The sequence below is a fragment of the Bactrocera tryoni genome, chromosome 2 (assembly GCF_016617805.1).
Source record: "Bactrocera tryoni isolate S06 chromosome 2, CSIRO_BtryS06_freeze2, whole genome shotgun sequence".
NCBI classification, from domain to species: Eukaryota; Metazoa; Arthropoda; class Insecta; order Diptera; family Tephritidae; genus Bactrocera; species Bactrocera tryoni.
This window is the reverse complement of record NC_052500.1, coordinates 5,562,775-5,584,744: the sequence shown is the minus strand read 5'-3', so window position 1 is coordinate 5,584,744 and position 21,970 is coordinate 5,562,775. Positions and strand designations below refer to the sequence as shown.

General features: G+C 32.9%; 1 protein-coding gene across 1 annotated transcript; it reads right to left on the bottom strand.

The window, feature by feature from the left end:
• Window positions 1-16,821: 16,821 nt before the first annotated feature.
• LOC120767975 (UDP-glucosyltransferase 2-like) lies at window positions 16,822-21,970 on the bottom strand. Its single transcript, XM_040094386.1, has 4 exons — window positions 21,822-21,970; window positions 18,788-19,034; window positions 18,136-18,582; window positions 16,822-18,080 (listed from the first exon to the last, which is right to left on the bottom strand). The coding sequence occupies exons 2-4, from the start codon at window positions 19,032-19,034 to the stop codon at window positions 17,137-17,139; spliced, it is 1,638 nt and encodes a 545-aa protein (XP_039950320.1). The 5' UTR covers window positions 21,822-21,970; the 3' UTR covers window positions 16,822-17,136.

Sequence of the window (21,970 nt, the reverse complement as noted above, 5' to 3'; positions counted from 1 at the left end):
TGAAATATGCTCAACAGTTAAAAATTATATCGAAACGTTTAAGATCGGCAACATATGTACAATAGCAACAAAGTTATCGAAAATTTAAATATCGATAACACATAATCGATATATCATCATCGATAAAAACTATATTTTTACAAATAATACGAAACTATCAGAGTTAAAGAGTGAGCTCAGTCCGCTTATGATTTTTAAAGCGTAGTAACATAGTCTGATCCAGGAATGCCATGTCGAAACTTTTTCCTGTATACATATGCTGCAAACTGAAAACTAACTTAGAGCATGAATATGATTGGTTATGGAGGTTTCATCAAGGAATTGAATGAAAAATCAATCTGGTATTTTTAGAAGAATAAACTATTTGCTCATCAGTTAGGTTTGAAGCCTCACGCAACAAAAGGAAAAATAATTGGTATAACTTACTGCAATATAATATGTATGATATTCAAAACCTAATTATCTTATCAATCGTTCATCGATTTTCTGATCAGTCGAAAAAAAAAAAATTTTGCAATCATTAATATTTTTCTTTAAGGATCAAACAATATGTTTATTTATTTATTATAGTCTACGATCATAATTATATTTATATTATATATTATTTATAATTCGTAATTATAACTAACCTTCTCCATTAAATCCAAACGTCATTAGATCACAATACAACATCATACGGATATATGTTACTCATACGCCATGGTACACCTGTTCTATATATTACACTTTCCATTCTGGTCCGTTCCATGTGTGATCTGCATTTAATCGTAATCTGTGTGCTCATTGCAAATCATTTCCCTTTCAATGTTTATTTACATTTTGCACTTTCTCCCATTCTCTATTTTAGACGCTTGTGAGCAAGTAAGTAATAGCTGATTCTCTATTTGTTAATTATTGTCAACTTTGATTACTCACTTTGGTGCTTGTTGTATTTATATTTTATTTGATTGTGATTTTGTTTATTTTTTTTGTTTTGTTTGTGTTTTTCTTTGCTTATGTGAAAGGAGTCACGCGCCCGATGTGATTATTCGTCGCTTTCGTCATTATGCGCCAGCCGTTGCTGCTAAGTATAGCGCTTGTGCATTGTAACATAAGTGCGATTTTGCAAAAATATTCCTGCATTTAAGTACATATGTTTGTATATACATGTGTATTTATGAGCATACGTGATTTATATGTAGAAACAATGGTGTTTGCAGGTGATGGCTTCATCAGTCAGTGGCTATGATTTTCGATAAATATTTCTTCACAGAATGTGAGCGATGGGTTTTCTTTATTATTTATCCATGTAAAAAATAGATGCAAGCTGAATAAATATATTTCAGAATTGTTCTCTGTGCGCATTTGGAACAACCAACCAGCGTTCCTCTCTTAGCGGGCTACGGTAGCTAAACATATAACATATATACTTTTCTGTAATACATACAATTTAGTTCAATATCAGTAAACTAACTTAGCATAAGCTAATATTCTTAACAAACCTCATACGTAAATACATATATATTTCTGCATTTGAAAACATGTCATCACTTTGAATAAAGCCACAAGTATATATGTACTTGAATATTTATAAGCAGATGCTTGTCCTAGTTTCGCGTATTTGGCGTATTCAAATATTATTTCAACTGATTTGAGACTTTCAAATTAAAAAAAATATTGATATTGCCATATTTATACGGTTAACCGTAACGGATGTGCAAATATTTTATGAATGAAGCAACGCAAAGAACTGGATTTCAAAACCTGAATATGCCTGAGAGATGCGTAGGTTCATATGTCCACATGCATATAAATATTTCTAGTATATGATTTTAAAAAAATATGCAATATTGAAAATACTTAATTGCAAAGATATTGGTATGCCACAGCAGTGAAGTGATAAAAGAATTGAAATTTAGTTTTAGTTTAAGGAAATGCACTTACATGTTAACTAGAATTGATAATTTATTTATATTACTACTATAATTTTTTTTTTAGATGCGAAAACATAAATGTTATGAAAATTTTGCAGAAAACATATTCATCACTACCAACTTTAATCAAACATAACTACCTAAAAACATAAAAAATATTTTTAAAATAAAAACGCAAAAAAAAATTAAATGAAAAAGTTCGGGATTTATTTTTCAAAGAAAAATATTAAAAAAAAATGTAAAAAACTTTTTTTGAAAAAAACTCAAAGAAATGTATTTAAAAAAAAATCGAAAGAATTTATTTTTTAAAGAAAGCTTTTTTTCAAAAAAATTTAAAATTCCTTTTTTTTTTTAAAAAAAAAAAACTAAAAATAAACTTTTTTTCATATTGAAAAAAAAAAAAATTCCAACAAAAAAAATCAAAAGAAAATACAATTCAAAGTAAAATATTTTGACAATACCAGCTGAGATATAATACCACTTAGTTATACTAAGAGATTAATCTTCTATACCCCGGGTAGTCACACACCTACATAGTTCTTATGGTACACGAATCATAACGAAAAAACCATACATAGGTTTTATGGAAAGTGTTAAACGAAAATGTAAATACCGTCGTCTGCTACTGGCTAAATGACAGTCATTAATGATTCGATAGTGTCAACTCTGGCGTGTTTTCGTTAATGAATCAATTAAATATATATTCACTTATGCGAGTTTTGTTTATAAATACTTATTAATTTAGTATATATGTATGTACATATATAATATGAACATAAAATACTATGATCACATTCATAAAATTGTAGGTGTTAAGTCATTAAAGTTGAATTTATGCGCATGCGTAGCGACAGCTGCTTCATATCTGCAAACGAGTAGTGAGAGGGTGTGAAATTTTTATGCACAATAGTAATTAAGTTTATATTAAACAAAGTGCTGATGCGCCGAAAGCTATAATTTATAAAAAAAAATTGAGCTAACTGCTGCACTATTATAAGTAATGCATCAAATTGTCATAAATGGCAGCAAAAGTGATGGTGTTGCGGCAAGTTTGTACTGCAGAGTTGGAGACGATGTGAAGTTAAGAGAGTCTGACCGAACTATTTTAGACTGAACTGATCTCATTTAAGGTCTAATTCTTCTTGTTAAAAATAAAAAAACATGTTAATTTCTAAAGATCTTAGTCGTAGCTTCTTTTACTAAATATTTGCTTATTCCGAGTTCTCCCAACAATTGCAGCAATTGATTCTTACTTAGGTTAGATAAAATTAGATTGGTCGGTTCGTGAGCCACGTATAAACCAGTTTTGGTCCTTAGCGAAAGGACCAAAATCTTTCTCTCGAACGCTTCTAAGGTCGACTCATCAGATGTTGCCATTGTCCATGCCTCCGCACCTTAGAGCGGGACGGGCATGATGAGCAACTTGAGGAGGTACAAAATATCTGCACGTTGGAAATATATTTCGAAATATTCAACATATTATTATTTTATGTTTCTAAGCTGGTTTATTTGGCTGCACCCGATATTGTGACTTCCTAATTTGTTATTAATATGTGTATATTTTTTTTTATTGTGTATTGAAAACACAACAAAATTGCCTTGTGACTATCATGTGATTCTTGTTTGTGATTGTTGTTGTTGATATTTTTATACATTAGCAACATGTTGCATGTAGGGTAAATAATTTTTCAGCAGCCAAGTTATAAAAATCAAGGAGCAAGGAGCTGATATAAGCACATATTTTGCTTACAGCCCGTAGCCTCAAGGTAGCAAGCCCGAAATACTTTGGAGCAGATCCAGAGAAATGTTATATTTATTATTTTAGGGTCGAGAGTGAAATGTCAAACATATGCACCATCTCAAAACCGCATGAATAATTTGATTTGCACAACAGATAATTGCAATATTGTGTGCCAAAATGCCTCAGAATTAGTTTTCGAGAGAAAGTTTTCACTATAAGAGTAAGTTCAAAGATTGTAATATAAGCGGGGAACTGACTAATACGCTTCCAGCTTCGATTCTTAAAATCTAGCTGACTATAACGTGCTTGGAATATCCAATTGGCGCACTCGGTCCAAATAATGGTCTAATAAAGGTAACTATAGTAATTTTCAAAACCTCAAAGTGGTATTTTACACTTTCTTACATTTTTACAACCCACAATATTGTTGACTTTTCGGTGCCACTCGAGCTTAGTCTTTCTCACTGCTTGATATTGCACATTTGGCTAATTTATAAAAATATTTGTTTGTTGTTTTTGCCCTGTTGTTGTAATGTAACACAAGAAATTGCGTAGTATTGGTGCACTTGCGTACTAGGCAATGATGCGTGTGTGTGTATGTGCATATGTATGTGTGAATGTGTATTCGTAGCCGAGTGCCATCACATGACTTCCGCGCGCATTTGTGTGGGTTTAATAAGCAAGCTTTCGCGCATAGTCAGTTCAGTTTAATGCAACTATGTATGTGTGTGTGCGTGTGTTTGTATGCATATTATTATTGCCATTGTTTTTTTCTCATTTTTCTTTTATTTGTATTTTTTGTTGGTGTTGTTGTGTGGCGTCTACCATCATGTGATGTACACTCGGGTTGCTTTTGCTTGCCCTGTCCTAGTAATGCAACTCTACGAATCGAGAGGTTGGTCGACTTGTTCCGCGATTTGGCTGCCTCGTGGTTGCATGACTGTCTGTGACACTACTACACACACACATATAAAAACGTAGGCTTAGCGGCTTAGTCAACTGGATGTTACCTGTTAAATGTTTGCATATTTATGTGTGTGTGTGTCGAGAGATATCCTATGCTACTGCTTGGCTAGTAAGTGGGTAATGCGACTGCGCAATGTGATTCATATGAGTTATTTGCCACTTCCAGTTCAGTTGTGCAGATGTACATACATATGTACTTATTATAATTATGAAAAATGGTGTCAAAATATCAGTGAAGAGTTAAAAATCGCTTCTGATTTGTTATTAAAAATTTTCCGGTTTGAAAAATTTTATTTTTCACGCCAGCAGTCATGTGACCCTATGGGTGTAACTACTTATACTTTTTTTTAATTTAAAAGATCTGAGTTGGCGAATGAAAATAAGAGTATTTTTACTTTTGAAAAACTTAATTTATTTATAAGTTTGTATTTAGTTTTCCCAGTCGCGTGCATTAACATGTGAGTACTGAACCCTATTGATATACATATTTTGACTTATTTCAAATGAGCAAAGTCATTAGCTGTTTCCTAAAAACGTTAATGAATATTTCCAAGAACTCGTATTTGATATAGACAAATAATTTAGTTTAGCTGTATAAGTTACAAAGCATAAAAAACCATTAATGGAAAATATAGTTCATGGAAAATTTCACATGCTTTGGTCATATCTTAAATATCTTAAATATTACACTATCTTATTTTTTATATTTCAGATATATTCACAAGCAGTCATGTATGTATTTCGAATAAATATGTATTAATCAAAAATCCATTAATGCATAACATTTCTTAGGTTGGTAAGATGTTGCCTCACAGATTGATATATCATAGTTACATTTTTTAAGAATAAATTCCTTTTAGACAAATAAATCTGGTGCTCACAATAAGTATTCTTACAATATAAATAACAGTATAAATTGATATTTATTATTGTTTTAGAATTTTGATCCAGATTGTCATTGAAGCAAAAATATATATCAAGAATCTAGTGAAAAGTTTGTAGTTTTTTCTTCTGTGTTTCGATATCGAAGACATTTGTTTAGTATTTAATCGCGATGTAAAAATAGACCAAAAATGGAGTTTATTATCGAAAGAAGAGAAGTTCAACTCTTGATAATGTTCAATGATTTGCAGCAATCAGTGCAAACATGGAAGAAACATCGTGGGTTCAGGTGAAAATGTTTTATTGTAGAATCATCAGGTAGAATTTTTTATGGAAGATAACCTCAAATTGGAGATAATCTGAAATCATCTTATTGAGAAAATCTCCTAATTAAATCGAAGAAATATGTTACTTGGTTACAACGTTTTTAAAAATATCTATATAGTACGACATATACATATAATACATATTAGCTTATGAACTACAAATATAATACATATACAAATGCATATAAGTTTCTATACTATAACATTTCTGCTGCTAGTTTATTAATAATTTTCCAGTAAATGAGATTATTAAGTATGATTTATGAAGAAGCACCCTTCAATAAACAAAAAAGTTTTTTAATCCTACTGTTGGCGTATTGTGAGTATTATTAACAAATTTAAAAAAATTTTATTATGACAGACACATACTTATTTGTTATTGCATTGTTATTGATGCCTGGTAGAGATAAATGTAGTATGTATACTTTGAGTAGTGTAAATTTCAATGAAAGCTTTAAATTCATTGAAAGTATGAAATCTATAAATGAATATAAAACAAAATTCTACTGTTTATAATTAAAATGAAATTGTGGTTGTTTTCTTTTCTTAAATGAATTTGACAAAATTTTTTTTGAAAAATTCTTAAAACCAAGTTTTTCAAATTTACTTATTTTTAATGCTGCTACTACGTAAAATACGTTTGCAGTGGTCGTTATCAAAAGGGAGCATCTCATTCAAAGCTGTTTTCTTCCTTTCATTGTGTTTGTTTTTTTTACGTGGAGCATCCTAAGCCAAGCGCATAAGCCTGGGGAGGGATGTTTCGTATTCCAACGGATGCTTTTTTTCTACCCAGAGCTTGTTTGATCTAAGACCGAAAGTCGTGAACTACCTTAGCCATGTAGAAAAGAATCGTTTCTGGGCACTTCCAAGGGAATGGCGCTCAGAAAACTTTCCTCACTTGCGTGAACTTCTACATATGACTCTATACTCCTCTACACAAACTCCATACACCTCGGTTATGACCGCGTAACAGGTGTCTAAGCCAATAAAGAAATAAAATGACTACGAAATAATAGATGGATGTAATAAAATGTAAGTTAGAATCGTTTAATGGGGTATTTGTTGGCATGTTTTATGAAAATAGTGTAACTCTGAAATTTGGAAGTGAGAATTATGGTTTAAAAATTAGAGTTTTTAATTTTAAGTCGAAGTAAGAAAATAAATAAAAAGAAAATAATATTTTAATTTAAAAAAAGATAAAATGTGTTTGGAACATAAAAAGGTAGGTTCACAACAAATTTCATGAAAGTAAAACATTTTGCTCAAGATAAAAATCACAAGCCTAAAGAATTGGTTATTTGAGTTTTTCACATGAAATTTGAGGTTATGTCCAAAAAGTTTTGATAAAAAATTGGTAGGTGTTTATATTAACTAAAACTTTGCGATATAACTATACATATCTATTTTTTCTACAGGAGTCGTAGTTTAGCCGGAAATTAAGAAAAAGCGTTTTTAATTTTAAAAATTCAGTCACGTCCCTCAAACTCCTCTACCCGACCTCAGATTGTCTGTATATTATTTTTTCTTTCATTTTTACTCATTTATCTTTCGTTTTCAATGGGTTTCGATTTACTATGATTTTTTTGTTATAAAAATTATCTACCCTGGTCTACTGTTTGTAAACAATCTCTTTAAGAGCATTTTCATAAACAATCTAATGGTTATTAATAACACCACAGAATTTTCGAAATTAATTTCGGATTGTATATATAAAACAAACGAAAATAGGGGACGAAAAACAATTTTAGTTTTACAAAATTTCCATTGGGGTTAGCTCATATAAGGAATCGGTTATCATAACATTGACAAACTTTATGATATGAATGTAATAGTTTTTAATCAACTGGTTAAGTTTTCGGTGTATCCTTCGGTCAATAGTTGAAAGTAGTAACACTTACTCTTTTTGTAAAAATTTGATTAATTGTCTTGTTGTTAATAGTACGCTTTAGCTCCCAAATTTAACTTAGCCTCAAATGCATTCTTAGCTTCAATACATGCTGTTTCGAATATAATACATTCCCTAGAGGGTGTTACATAAAGGTTAAATTCATTCAGTCACATGACTCGAGTTTGCATAAAAGGCAAATCGTTAGATAAAATATGTAAAAATAAGCAACACAGATTTCAAAAAGAAAATCATAAAAAAAATGAGTTCAAGTTCCTGTTACTGCGAGGCACCAGAAGACAACAGCGCCAACGAGCAGAGACAGATTTTAATAAAATTAAAAATAAGAGAGTATTAATGAGATGACGCAGAATTGCATGGAAATTTTGGATATGATGTTTTAGGAAATTTATTAATGTTATGCTTATTTTGTTTAGGTAAATATCTACTAGTAAGGCAAACAATTTTTATTTCATATCCCAAAAAAATCAAAAAAACTATTAAATATTTAAATTTCACGAAAATTTTGAAATAAGCGCACATTTCTTACCAAAATTATATCTTAGCAAAATTTCTCAAATTTCCTACAGGGTTTCTTGCTTACTCCCTTCGTGTGTCAGTGTGTGTGTGTAATGAGCGAATACAACTAGGTAAGCTTTTCAAGTCACATGATTCGAGTTTGCAAACAAAATACAAAATCAAAAAACAAAGCACCACAAACCATGTCGATGGCCAAAACAGAAAAGAGGCAATAATAAATATGTATATATGTGTGTATGTACTGAAATATCTACGTATTTAACCGCATAAAAAACCTAACTCAAGTTCCTGTTACTACCAAAAACCAGCCAACAACAAACAACAATGCACAACAACAACGAACAAGTAAAATTATTTTTGAATACGCGAAACGCAACAAAAAAGTGGAAGAAGCAACCACGACAAAAACAAAACGACCGTTTCGGCGAAGAGTGTGGCAAAAATTCGCCAAAGTTCGCCAACTGAAGTCAGACCGATCGAGGCAATGGATTCACTTTGGAATGTCGAATGGTAATGAGACGCTGCGGTCTGGCTTTTCTGCTCGTTCACGATGTTGCTGCAGCTGACGTTGTTGGTGCTGCTGTTGCTCTTTGCAGATTGCAGCAATTGTGCCGGTGTTGGTGTGTAATACAAACGGCAGTGAGTGAGTAAGTCGGAGCACGTGATTATCATTGAGAAATACATGGATGCATGCACACACACACACACAAAGCATTTAATCGTTGGGTTGAAATAGAAAATCATGGCAACAACAACCACAATGGTTTACCGTTAAAAATTGCATGAGAAGGAGCAACTGACAACAATTTGATTTCATTGACAAATCGAAAACGAAAGCCATGGAGGTGCGAGGTGTCAAAGTAGGCAAATAATACTTTGGGGAAAGATATTCTATTTTGGCAGTTTGAAAATTTGTTTGAAATATAAAATTTAAGAGGAAATTTAATATACATATTTTCTGAATATAAATTCATACAAATCTATTTATGACGTTTTTAGTTTTGATCAGCACTACTTTCATCTCCCTACGGTTTGAGCCTAGATAGTTATTGACAGATTAACATCGATGTTAGTCTTACAAAGGGTTCCGTGCAATTTCGAAATATTTTAAGAAACCATTATCATTTGATTTATTCTATACAGAGTACTTAGTATCTTCTTGCTTTTTGCTGTTATAAAATGGATTTTTTGGTCGATGGATGGATAGATGGTCGATTGAATATCAAAAAATCTTCCGTCAAGTCCCTCATAATTTCATTAAGTTGATATAAGGAACAATATATATAAATAAACATAAATGTGTCTTCAATTCGCCAAATGTTACAGAGAGGTGAATCGAAAATACAATACAGTATCGTAAAATAGAAGAGCAGCACGCGCTCTTCAACCTCTCGCTAACATATCCACTGAGATATGCGTAATTAAGTTTCTATTGCGTCTTATTCAACTTGCAAACTTTGCTATTGGTTATAACTTTCGACAAGTGAGATCAAAGACAGCTATAAATCACGAATCGATTATTCCTTATATAATATCATACACGTATGTATTTAAAATTCTTGATGTTATTTATTATGATAAATATGAGTGTCCTTTCTTCCCAATTGTAATAGAAGTGAAACATATATTCTGGTAGCAAATGAAGGCAAGATAGAGTATCTGTCGCAGAACCCAAATTGAAAGCTTATCGTTCCAACTTCAAAAATTATAATCAGAGTAGATGTGCGAAGACTAAAACTAAAATAAAATAAGCAAATACCTTTCATGACAGTTTTACATAATTTGGAGACGGTTTCCAATCTCTATTAGTTATATAATGATCACAACAAATGGTGCTGCTAATCACCTGTTGCTTTTCAAGCAAAGCGATTTATAAAATTATTGGATAAACCTATCACTTGTGCTTCTTTTCCTTACCAATCTACAACTTTATATTATCTAGTTGTTATATCTGCCTCAATCGATTTCCTTTTTTTACTCATATTTTCATACATATGTATATGCACATATGAATATTTATTCAAAGAGTTAAGCTCTTCCTACTGTCGTCATTTAAAAGAAAAAAATGACAAAAAAAATCCTGAGAATACAAATTTTGTTGACATTTTTTCGTACGGAATACCCTGATTAAACATAAGTACAAGCAAATTTGTTTAGTTTATTTCCTTTTTTATGCGAGTAAAGTACCCTTCAGTATTCTGATGACTCATTGCCTACGATAATGTTTTCTTAATAATTTGATTAAATAAACTTAAGAAGCTAGTTATCTAAAATTCAAGTTCGCATATTTATAAAATATATTGTGTTTTGATTTACTTTTTGTGTTTTTTTGGCCTTATGTGGACATGCGTCAGACAAGTATTTAGATTTCTTTAAGAGTACCACACGGGTATACTTTCTATATTTTGCAGTTGATTGTGCTAACAGGCGAGAGTGCTCTTAAAAAATTTCTGATACCACTACGAGAAACCCTACTTTAGAGAACCCCTGACATGAGAAATTTTAAAAGTAACAGAAATGGAAACCTTGCTTGAAGAATTTCCACAGATGTATGTCTATTTATTATATATATTCTTATCAGCATACCTCCAAGATAATATGGGATTAGCTCTTAAATTTCCGGATGCTTTTTATTGTAACAATATTGAATAGTTTTGCGAAGGTAACATATCTTCGTTGAATAAAAATTTTGGTACATTCTGATTGCGCAGATCCTACTGTCGTTGTTAATTCCTTCACCAGTTATATGTATATTAAACAGAGCGCTTTCCTCGTAATACCCTGTATAGGATATATCCAGTTTGCCATGTTGTTCGTAACACCCAAAAGGAAACTTCTGACACCTTATAAAGTTTCAGTTCAGCGGAATGATCTTAGTCGATTTAGCCATGCCTGCGTTTTTATCCCGTTCGTCTATATATATGCGAACTAGTCCCTCGGTTTTTGAGATATCGAAATGAAATCTTGCCTCTGTCATTTTCTCACCGAGAAGCCGCTCATTTGTCTGAATGGCCGTTATTCGACCACTAAAGCGTATAGCCAGATGCAAACTATTCAGTCTGAATCAAGTGCTTGTATGGATTTTTTTTTTCATTTGACAAAATATCTTCACCAAATTTGGTAAGAATTATTGCCTGAGGCTTTATCCGAAAAAATTGATCAGATCGCGTCACTATAGCATATACTATATATACATAGCTACCTCAGAAACAGTCCGTTCAAAGTTCTTGTAAGGAAACTTTTGTATTTGTGAATAATATTATAGCTTACGAGCAACCAAAATTAACGTTTTCTTTTATTTTTAATAATTTTCTAAACCTTTTTATTTATATATATATATATATTCTAGTATAATATTTTTATTCTTTATTTTTCCAATTTTTTCCCGTGTTCTTCTACTGATAAAGCCACTAAATTTTAAAATAACTATGCTATCATCATTGACAAATCTGTGAAAAAGTTTAATCAGGATCAAAAATTTGTTGAATATCGCATATTAATATTTTTAAAACTTTTTGTCGAATATGTTTTTATGTCAAATCTACAAAAACAACTTAGAATACTGGTTTTCGTATCCATTTTGCAGATAATATAAAATTGTCTTCCTCTTGAGGCACCCTGTTAACCTTGAATATGGCATACATGCCACCACACATGTCGATTTTTATTTTTGTTATACATTTTCAGTTATATAACTGCCAGAAATGCATATGAATATGGATTAAAAGAAGCACTTTTACATTCAAAATTGCCAGCGCGTCGATATGGCTTAAACTGACTGTCGATAAAAGGTAATCTTAATCCAATTAAAAACTCAATAAACAACTCATTTGCGGTGACTGAAGTGGCGAAAGCCTTGACTTCGATTAGGCGAAACTAAAACATAACAACAAAGTAGAAAATGGTGCAGAAAAAAATATATATGGCAAAGGGTAGGAGTTATTTGCTTTTAATATTTTTTTCAATATTACATATGTTGGAAAATTTATTTAAGTTTTTGAATTTATCCTTCATTTGTAAATTTGTTTTTTGTTTTTTATAAAAAAATTTTTATTGTAAATTTTTTTTTTTTTTATACAAATTTTCTTAAAATGTGCTTTATCAAAAGTTGTGAGCCCCTTCTAGTGCCGCCTCTGTGCGCAGACTTTCAAAAATCCGTTCGAACTTCACAAATCCGTTAAAAACAAAAACAAGTGGTCGCAACAACAACACTGAACGCATAAATATTGACAGACGAAGTGAAATAACACTCAAAAAAAGTATTGCAAAGTGATGGCACCAACCTGGCACAATGTGACGAAAGCGCACCAAATCAACAAAAACGAAAAAATAAAATAAAATAAAACAAAAAAGGAAATAACAAGTCAAAAATTTAAACAACAAAATAAGAAAATAACAAAAACAACACAACAGACATGACAACAAAGCAAAATAACAGCTATAAAAGAAATTCTGTACACTTGTAAAGATGAGCAGCGTCCAAATGAACAACAACAAAAGTGGCACAACAATTGGACAGCAAAAACGCCAAAATAAATAAATAAATTTAGTAATAAAAATAAGTAGCGGCTTAATGAGAGAAAAACACGCCGAAAATTGAATGTCAAAAGTACAAAACGCAACCGGTTCGAAGTGTTTCCGAAAGTCCAGCTGCAACACATTCACACGCACACATACAAACACACATGAACGTCATTTATTTAATTTTTTGATTTTGTAAATTATTTGTCTGATTTTGATGGTTTTTGTAAAAAATAAACTCCGCGCCGGCTTTGCATTATCAGCACGCATTGTTTGCGTGTGTGTGCGTAGGTGTGTGTAAGCACTTGGTCAACGCTCAAGGGGAGTGGTGGTGTCCAGCTGCGCGCAGCTTCATAAGCTGCTTGTGTACCCACACACACACACATATTATTGTGTACTCCCTTTTACTGTTGCTCATTTACTATATTTTTTCGGCGTTTATCGCTCGTCTGTCCGACAGTGAAAGTCTTTTGTGTCCGGTTTTCTTAAGTGCGCATCCCTCTGCTCCACTTTAAAGTGTTGTTGTTGTTGCTTTTTGGAGCTCAGAATTTGCACTTGTTATGCAATTTTCCCTTTTATCTTTTGGTCTGTTTTCCGAATGTCTGCCCATCTGTCGCTAAACGGTGTGTCGTGCGCTTTTTATTGTTTCTGCTAAAGGAGGCTGCAGAGAAACTTTGTTCCATGTGTGTACCTTCAGTGATGACACATGGATCTTATCACAAGGTACAGATTGTTGAATTTATATGGTATATATATATTTACAAATCTGTATTTGTTTTTGGAGCAAAAATCTATTTTAGGCCTTGCATTTATTGTGGCATTTCTTGATTTCAGAGAGAGAAAAAAACTCTAAAAATGAAAATCTAAAGAAATTTTCTAAATAAATCTGCTTCTCATCTCCTAAGCGGTTGCCTCGTACTACTGCAAGCGCCATTGGCAAAAGCTGGGACACCTAAGGTGCTTCTTTGCTGTATATAGCACCGGTGGATATTGCCGAAGTGTTGGGCCGCGAAAGCTGCCCTCAGACTCAGAAACTCTGGATATTTAGACGACTGCGAGCCTAGGCGCTCTAGAAGCCGGAAACTCTTTGACCTCATTCCAAAATACTTGGGTTAGTGGGTTGGCGAGTCTATCTCTGACTGTCGCTTCTCTGCACACATGCCTTCGAGAAAGGCTCCCTCTCTGAGGGGAGGTGCGGTGAGCTTTTTTACGGATGGATCAACGCTTGCGGGAAGGGATGGTGGAAGATTATACAGTCGGAAACTCTCCATTAGCCCCAGGTTTTGATTTTCCGTCCTCCACTGTGTATTCCAAAAGGAGGAGTATGCTATAAAGGTAGCAGTAGATCTGCTGATCTGGTGCGCAGATTCCTTCAGAGTGGGACAGCGATATTAGTCTTGAGTTCGCTGACCACGTCTCCGAGACTGTTAGAATGTCAGAGACGAGGAGTCTATGGGATCAAGTTATTTAATAACGTAAATTAGAATCATCTCCACACTTTTTTCTCGAATGTCTCGTTTTTGTCAGATCAAATCGGATCTCATAAATTTAGATATCCTATCCACTACGGAAGTAGAAATAATACATCAAAGCATATTTGTGACAGGTTTAGGGCATTTTTGCCAAAAGCTAATATCCATCTATACGAGTTTTTTCGTTTAACTACATACTGGACTGTAAATAGCAGTCTACGTGTGATCCCTCGCCATACTGAAAGACCTAAACTATCTTCTTCTCTTGAAGCGGTCTTACTTTCCATGGCCTTTAAATATCCAATTGTAATATCCTATGTGAGTTAAAAAATTCGGAGTATTTGCAATCTTCTTATTAAAAGCAAATAATTTTACGGATAATAATAAACCTCGAATTATTGGTTTGTATAACTGCATTAGGGACGAAATACAAAAAAAAGTAACCGCTGATGAATTTCCTTGATATAAATTTATACTAGATTACTAATTTAAAAGTTTTAGTACTTTTCGTACAAATAAATGCAACACTGCGAATGATCGCGTAAATAAACTTCAGACAGCCTAAAGTTATGCACTGCTTAGATGTTAGTACAAGTACTCGAATTCTGCCTACAGATGTCGCCACTGAATGGTACAGTGACGGTATTTCAATGATCACCACCATGATAACAACTTTTTTTGGGTGATCGTAGCCAATATTTCATAGCCAATATGTGAGAATAAATGTCCACATATGGTTTATGTAGCCATGTATACATATATGTATTGTACCTGCTGCATATTTCAGAAGAATTATTTCGAACAAATATAATTTCAAACAAATTTTTAATATACAAGTATCTTGAGTACAAAGGTGTGTGAGTGTCTGTTTCGTATAAAGATTTTGTGGAATTCTATATAGTAATTCATATGTACAAAGGTTTATATAAGTACATACATTGTGAAAAAAAAAAAGAAAATTGTAATTAAATTCCCGGGATAAATTATATTTCAAAAAATCGTATCTACTTTGCTAATTGAATGTTTCAATTTTTTTCTATATACATACATACATACATGTATATTACATCATTCATATGATTAAGTGATATACTAGTGTACAGGCATGAATGTTGTACAAAAAAGGTAACTAATGATTTGATCGTAAATTTTTGTATTAGGATTTATTAAAATTACAAGAATAAGGAAAAATGTCAAAAAATCAAAAAAGTAAAAAAAATCAAAAATTAGCAGCTGTTAAAATTGGGTTCTCAAAAAATTGACACATGACCATACCCAATCGCTTTAGCAAACTGAAAGAAAAAAAAAACAGGAAAAAATGGTAACTTTGGCTGAACCGAAGCATATACCATTCGCAGGTGCATTTCTTTTAGTAACTACATATGTGTCCAGTTTGTATGGAAGCTATATGCTATAGTAATCCGAACTGAACAATTTTTTCGGAGATTATGTTATTACCTTAAGCAGTAATCCGTGTCAAATTTCGTGAAGGTACCACGTAAAATGCGAAAGTTTTCCATACAAAAACTTGATTCCGATCGTTCGGTTTGTATGGCAGCTATATGCTATAGTGAGCTGATCTGAACAATTTCCTCTGATATTTCATTATTTCTACGAACAATAACTCATACCAAATTTCGTGAAAATATATAGTCAAATGAGGAAGTTTCCCATGCAAGCATTTGATTCCTATCGTTCAGTTTGTATGGGAGCTATATGCTATAGTTAACCGATCTGAACAATTTCTTCGGAAATTACATAGTTGTTTTAGAAAATACTCTGTACCAAATTTCCTGAATATATCTTGTCAAATGCAAAAGTTTTCCATACCAGCATATTCCATACCCATAGTACTCCGATCTGAACAATTTCTTCGTATATTACGTTATTATCTTAGAAAATAACCTATGCCAACTTTTGTGAAGATACATTGAAAAATGTGAAAGTTTTCCATACAAGAACTTGACTCCGATCGTTCAGTTTGTATGGCAGCTATATGATATAGTGGTCCGATATCGGCAGTTCCGACAAATGAGCAGCTTCTTGAAGAGAAAATGACGTTTTACAGAATTTCAAAACGATAGCTTAAAAACTGAGCGACTAGTTCGTATATATACAGACAGACAGACGGACATGGTTAAACCAACTCAGCTCAACATACTGATCATTTATATATATACTTTATAGGGTCTCCAACGCTTCCCTCTGGGTGTTACAAACTTTGTGACAAACTTAACATACCCTGTTCAGTATTAATTTAGAATAATGTCGCAACGTCTGGACCTACGAAAAATTAAAAAAAAAAAAAATTGTGACATCCGACAAAAAAATGTGTAATAAGTTTTCTGATTTCATCCATTTTCTTTAAATTTGGTAAAACGTAGGGATATGGAAAGCTTCAGACATAGAACGAGTCTATAAAGAAGACTCTCAAAAAATTTCAGGTAATCAGTCCGAATCGTATCGTTTTGAAAAAGAAAGTTTCAAAAAAATTATTTTTTAATTCAACACTAGAATATTCCCTTAATATACACATTATTGCATCCTAACCTCAATTTCATGAAAACACATAGAATTTATTCTAGTCGTGCATAATACCTTAGTCTTTTATTCATCTGTCCTAAACACATGATGCCATCAAACGCCACTTACAGCATTACAACAAAATAACCATTACTTAAACTTAATAAATGTTTGCTTTACGATTTAAAATTAAACCATTACTTAGGATTGTACATATACCAGAGAACACCGTTGCATAAAAATCTGTACAAAATTGGTGCGGTACTTCAGTAGTTCTTAAATGCGTAAATGCTTAAGCGCCTAAAAACGCGCTACTTTCAATAATTTAACTCGACATAGCCTTATGTTAGCAATGGCTTAAATTATATTAACCCGCATAACGGTATTTATTGCTTGCCTTCAGGTCGATTTGTATCGCTTTCGCTTGTTGTGTTTTGTCCTTGCTGAAGCAAATCACTTTCTCCAACAGACCAGTCAGCGGCGTTCTCAACTCGATAAAACGCAATGGCAACCACACTGCCAAGAACAACAACACTAACGCACAACCGAAAACATCCAACAACAAATACTGATAGAGTGGCATGAAAGCGCCATGGGATTTCAAATGTGGCGCACCCTTATGTCGGACCACATACTCCATCCAAAACGAAGCCTCTTCCAGTGGATCAATCAGATTATCGCGGAACCGACGTGACAATTCGACGGCCTTCTGTTTGTAAGTGGGATCGTTGATGAGCAGGCGCAGATTTTGCACCAAATCAGCACTGGTCATTTTGCCGAAATGCAACCAACGCGCATAACCGTCCTGCACCGAACGCATCGAGTTGCGGAACTGATCGCCGAAGAAGGGTATACACAGCATCGGCACACCCCAGTGTATGCTCTCCTGTGTGCCGAAGATGCCGCCATGCGAGATGAAGACCTTGATATTCGGATGCGCGAGTATGTCGTTTTGTGGCAACCAGCTTTGGATTTTCACATTCGGCGGTAGATGACCAATAGATGAATTCTCGAATTTCCACAAAACATTCTGTTTCAGTTGACTGAAGGCATGCAGTATGAGATTGATCTTCTCCACCGGCATATCGGTACTCTTCATGTACGAGCCCACGCTAAAGTAGATGACACCGTGTGTGGAATTGTCCAAGAAGGTTTGCAGATCTTCTGGCAACGGTTTGGGTTTCTTGATATGTACACCGGCCACATCGATTAAACCAGGCATGCTGGGGCGTGGCACATCTGTGCTGCGATGACTGTTGATCAACATCATCGAAATATTCTTCTCCAAGTCAACGACATGTGGCAATGGACCTGTGTACAGAATTTTGTTTAGACATTTGGTATTATTTAAGAGTTGTCAACTTACCATCAATGTGCGCGCCAAAGTGTCGCTCAGCCATCTCCTGCATTTTGGGTATATAATACCAGCTTCTAAACAGCGCATCGTATATCGACAAATAGGTGTTATAAGCGCGTTGTACGAAGGTCATCTGATCGGTGTAGGAAACTAGTAAGTGTGGTACGGTAGCCCAGGGCGTCAGCAGACCCATGGCATGATCCATATTATCAGCATAACCCAAAGTGCCCAACGTCACGACAGGACATTTGAATTTGTGCGCAAACATTAGGAAACTCTCGTGATAGAACTGTTCCAACACGATCAAATCGAATTCCAGATCCTGACTGGCGATCAGTGATTTCACTTTTGGGTCGTTTAAAGCGTGCTCCGAGCTCAACAAACCGACGTGCCAATACATTTGCAAGTTCTCGAAGTCGCTTGTAAAATGCATTTTGAAGATGTTCTCACGTGGTCCTGGAAAGATGAGAAAATTGTTAAAATGTTTCGTTAGAGGTTAAGATAAGGGCTTGGGAAATTTAGTGCTTTGTTGAAAAATTTTAATTGAATGTTTTTTTCGTATTTATAAGAATCGTATACTATAGTCTGATTAATTATAGCACTTTGTTCGAAATCTCTTTATACTACATATTTATATATATCGTATCTAATTTTAACTTACGATGTTCGGCTATATTCAGCTTGGGATCAATAATGATCTCCGTTAGGTTTGGATGTGCTTGCTTGGCGGGATGATTTGTCAGTGTTGTGACTTGATGTCCGCGCTGCAACAGATCTTTCAGGAAATGTTCCATCCACATCCAATGGCTTGGTGCTGGGAAGGGTCCCATAAACAAAATTCTATAACTCGTACACGTTAGCGGCATCGACACCGCCGTGAGTAGTAATACGAACCATTGAAGCTGCATCTGTGAAAGAGAACATTTTGGTTTATATTATTAACAAAAAATATTTTCAGTCTGTTATTAAAAATATATAACTAAATTCATAATAATTTTTCAATTTGTGTGTTTGCTAAATTTTGCCAAAAGGTTCTCAATAAAATGCGTTTTTCTCTTAGGAACAAGTGCCCCGAATATTTCCTTGCCCAATTCCAAAATCAAACCAATAAATCGCTACTTCAAAAAACAATTAGTTGAAATCTACAACAACAATTTGTTATGCAAAAAAATGCTCACAAGTGATAAGGGCCAAATAGCAGCACTCGCAAAAAAATTGTTTCGATGTTATCAGCGTGCAAAATACTACACACCAACAAATATACCGCAAATTGATGTCAAGCATTAGGCATTTTTTGCGCGCGTATCGAGCGTTGATATCGCTTTTGTTTTGACTGCACGCCTCGAATGAGTGTCTGTGAGGTAATCTTGGCCGTCCGACCACAAATCGGGCCAGAGCAAGAGTTTGCACATAGTTACTAATGAAATTGTATGCTTAAATATATACTTATGTAGACACACACAAACGATTGTGTGAGGGATGAAATGAGATTGAACTGATTACAAGTGGAATTGCATCGAGTCAAGGTTTTCTTATCAGGTCAGAAGTTTTGGCAAATAAAACAAACAAACATATATGAATTATTGGTTGTATGTCAATAAAAAAAAATCGCGTGCGTAATAAATTAATATTAACATTTTTTTGCTAATTTTTATTGCGAATGCACAAAATTATAGTATTTTCTTTAATTAAATGAAATTATAGCAGATGTGAGGCCAAGTAAAGTCAATTGTGCACTTAATATTTTTTAGTTCAAATGCTATATTTGATTAGTATGTTATAAGTACTTTGATAATCTTTGTTGCACTGACAGTCAGGCCCACTATTCGTAATCAAATCAGCGAGGAGTTATATTTTCTACGCTAACCTATTTGAATCTATATTTTCTTCACAAAAAATTACTCTTTAGGATGTTATTTTATTGCAGCGTGTTGGAGATAAAATTGCAGACTGATATTTAAGTGATTACGGCTAAGGTATATATCATGTAAGAATATGTAAATCAAATTATAAGAATTTATAATTTTTTCTAGGTTGATGTCAGACCAGCTCCTTAAGCCTAAACCAGTATTAAATAAATTCTCCGTCCGTCCGTCCATCGATTAGAAATTTTGCAAACATCCTCTTCTCTTTGGCTGAACGGCCGTTATCGAGCCACTATAGCTTGTAGCTGCCATACAAATTGGCCAATGAAAGTTCTTATAAAAAATCTTTTATATGTATTTGTAAAGGATTCTAAAATAGCAAATGATTTTCTTCTTGTTTTTGGTAATTTTTATTGATTTATAGATGTTGAATAAGCCGAGTTGAAATCATAAAAAAGCATAAGATGTGGTGTGAGTTCAAAAATCACGGCAAAAAATTATGTTCAAAAAAGTAAAAGATTTTTTGTGTTTAGATTTTTTTTTTTATTAATGGGTCTATAAACAAATTTTTTCGGAATTTTTTTATCACATCTGTCGGAGAAATTGCTGGGTGAATGAGATGCGTTTTTGCACTGGCAGACACGATTTCTCATGTTTGGATCAGCTGAAACACAAAAACCCAATTTATTTTTAAAAAGTACGTGAATCGTTATCGTCCCTACTAGAATCATAAAAAAATGTTGATAAATAAAAAAAGTAATTAACGTTGCTTTTTTAATTTTTCCCATGTTTTTTTACATAAATTGTGTCATAACATTGTCAATAAATTATAAAAAATTATGAATCTGGTAGGGACGATAGCACGGCGTTTTGTGAACATTTAAAAAAAATTAAGCAAATCGGTTGAGTAGTTCGACCGGAATCATGTCCAACAGGTTAAAAAAGTGTGTTTTGAGAAAAACGCGTTTAAAGTTTGAGGTATGCACTCCGAGCGCTCCGAACGTCGAGCGGTATTATTATTTTTGGGGATTGGGATTTTACATTAATTTTAAGAGTATAAGGGCACAGAAAATGCAAACAAAAAATTTTTTTGAAAAAAGATTACCCTACTGACCTTTTTAAAGAAAAAAAAATTTGAGAAAAACTTGTTTTTGTTGTAATAATTGTATAATATTATATATTTTTAACTTTCAAAGCCAAGAAAAAATTTAAAAAAACTGAAAACCCTTTTATCCTTATATTCTTATTTTTTGCTTCTAAGGACGTCTTGAACACCCCCGAGAATTAATATTTTATTTAAGTGTTGAATATTTTTTTAAGTCCGAAAATTTCAGCAAAAATTTATTTTATTTAATTTTTAATATTATTTAATAGGAAAAAATTAAATTTTAGCACAAAATAAAAAAAAAATTTACAAAAAAATAGAATTTGCGTAATTTTCTGTTTTTAAATTTTACTCTTGGTTTTTGTTACTAAGAACAACGTAAATATTATCTGTATTAAACTAATGAAATAATTTTGTAATATATTTTTTAAAATGACGCTTTATAATACTATCTTTAAAATTCAAGCTTTAGATAAAAAAAAAATGCGAAATTTAGCACAAAATTAAAAAAAAAATCGTCACAATTTTTAATAATTTTTTTAAATTTTTTTGTGCAATTACCACGAAATAAATATCTTTAACACACTTTAAAATTTATTTTTTCGCACAAATTCACTTTCATAAATATCTCTCACCCACACCGTTATTGATTATTTTTTGCACCAAACACAAAAATATGAATTTTCGCAATTGAATAATTTTTGAAATAATCTTCAATTATTTACCTTCAATTTCAATTTTTACACGTCCAATTGAATTAGCTTTGAATTTGTTCTGCGAGTTGCTTCTGCCTGGCGAATTTTGCCTGCCTGCATCAATAGCTCAGCTCAGCTTAGAAATGCACAACGATCGAGTGTTTGGCGATTAGCCGCGC

Excerpts from the sequence above, each read along its gene's own strand:
- LOC120767975 (XM_040094386.1), bottom strand. The coding sequence starts at position 19,034 with ATGCAGCTTCAATGGTTCGTATTACTACTCACGGCGGTGTCGATGCCG. Across the intron at positions 18,583-18,787 it reads GCTGAATATAGCCGAACATC|GACCACGTGAGAACATCTTC; the intron begins GTAAGTTAAAAT and ends TCATCTTTCCAG. Across the intron at positions 18,081-18,135 it reads CTTTGGCGCGCACATTGATG|GTCCATTGCCACATGTCGTT; the intron begins GTAAGTTGACAA and ends TTCTGTACACAG.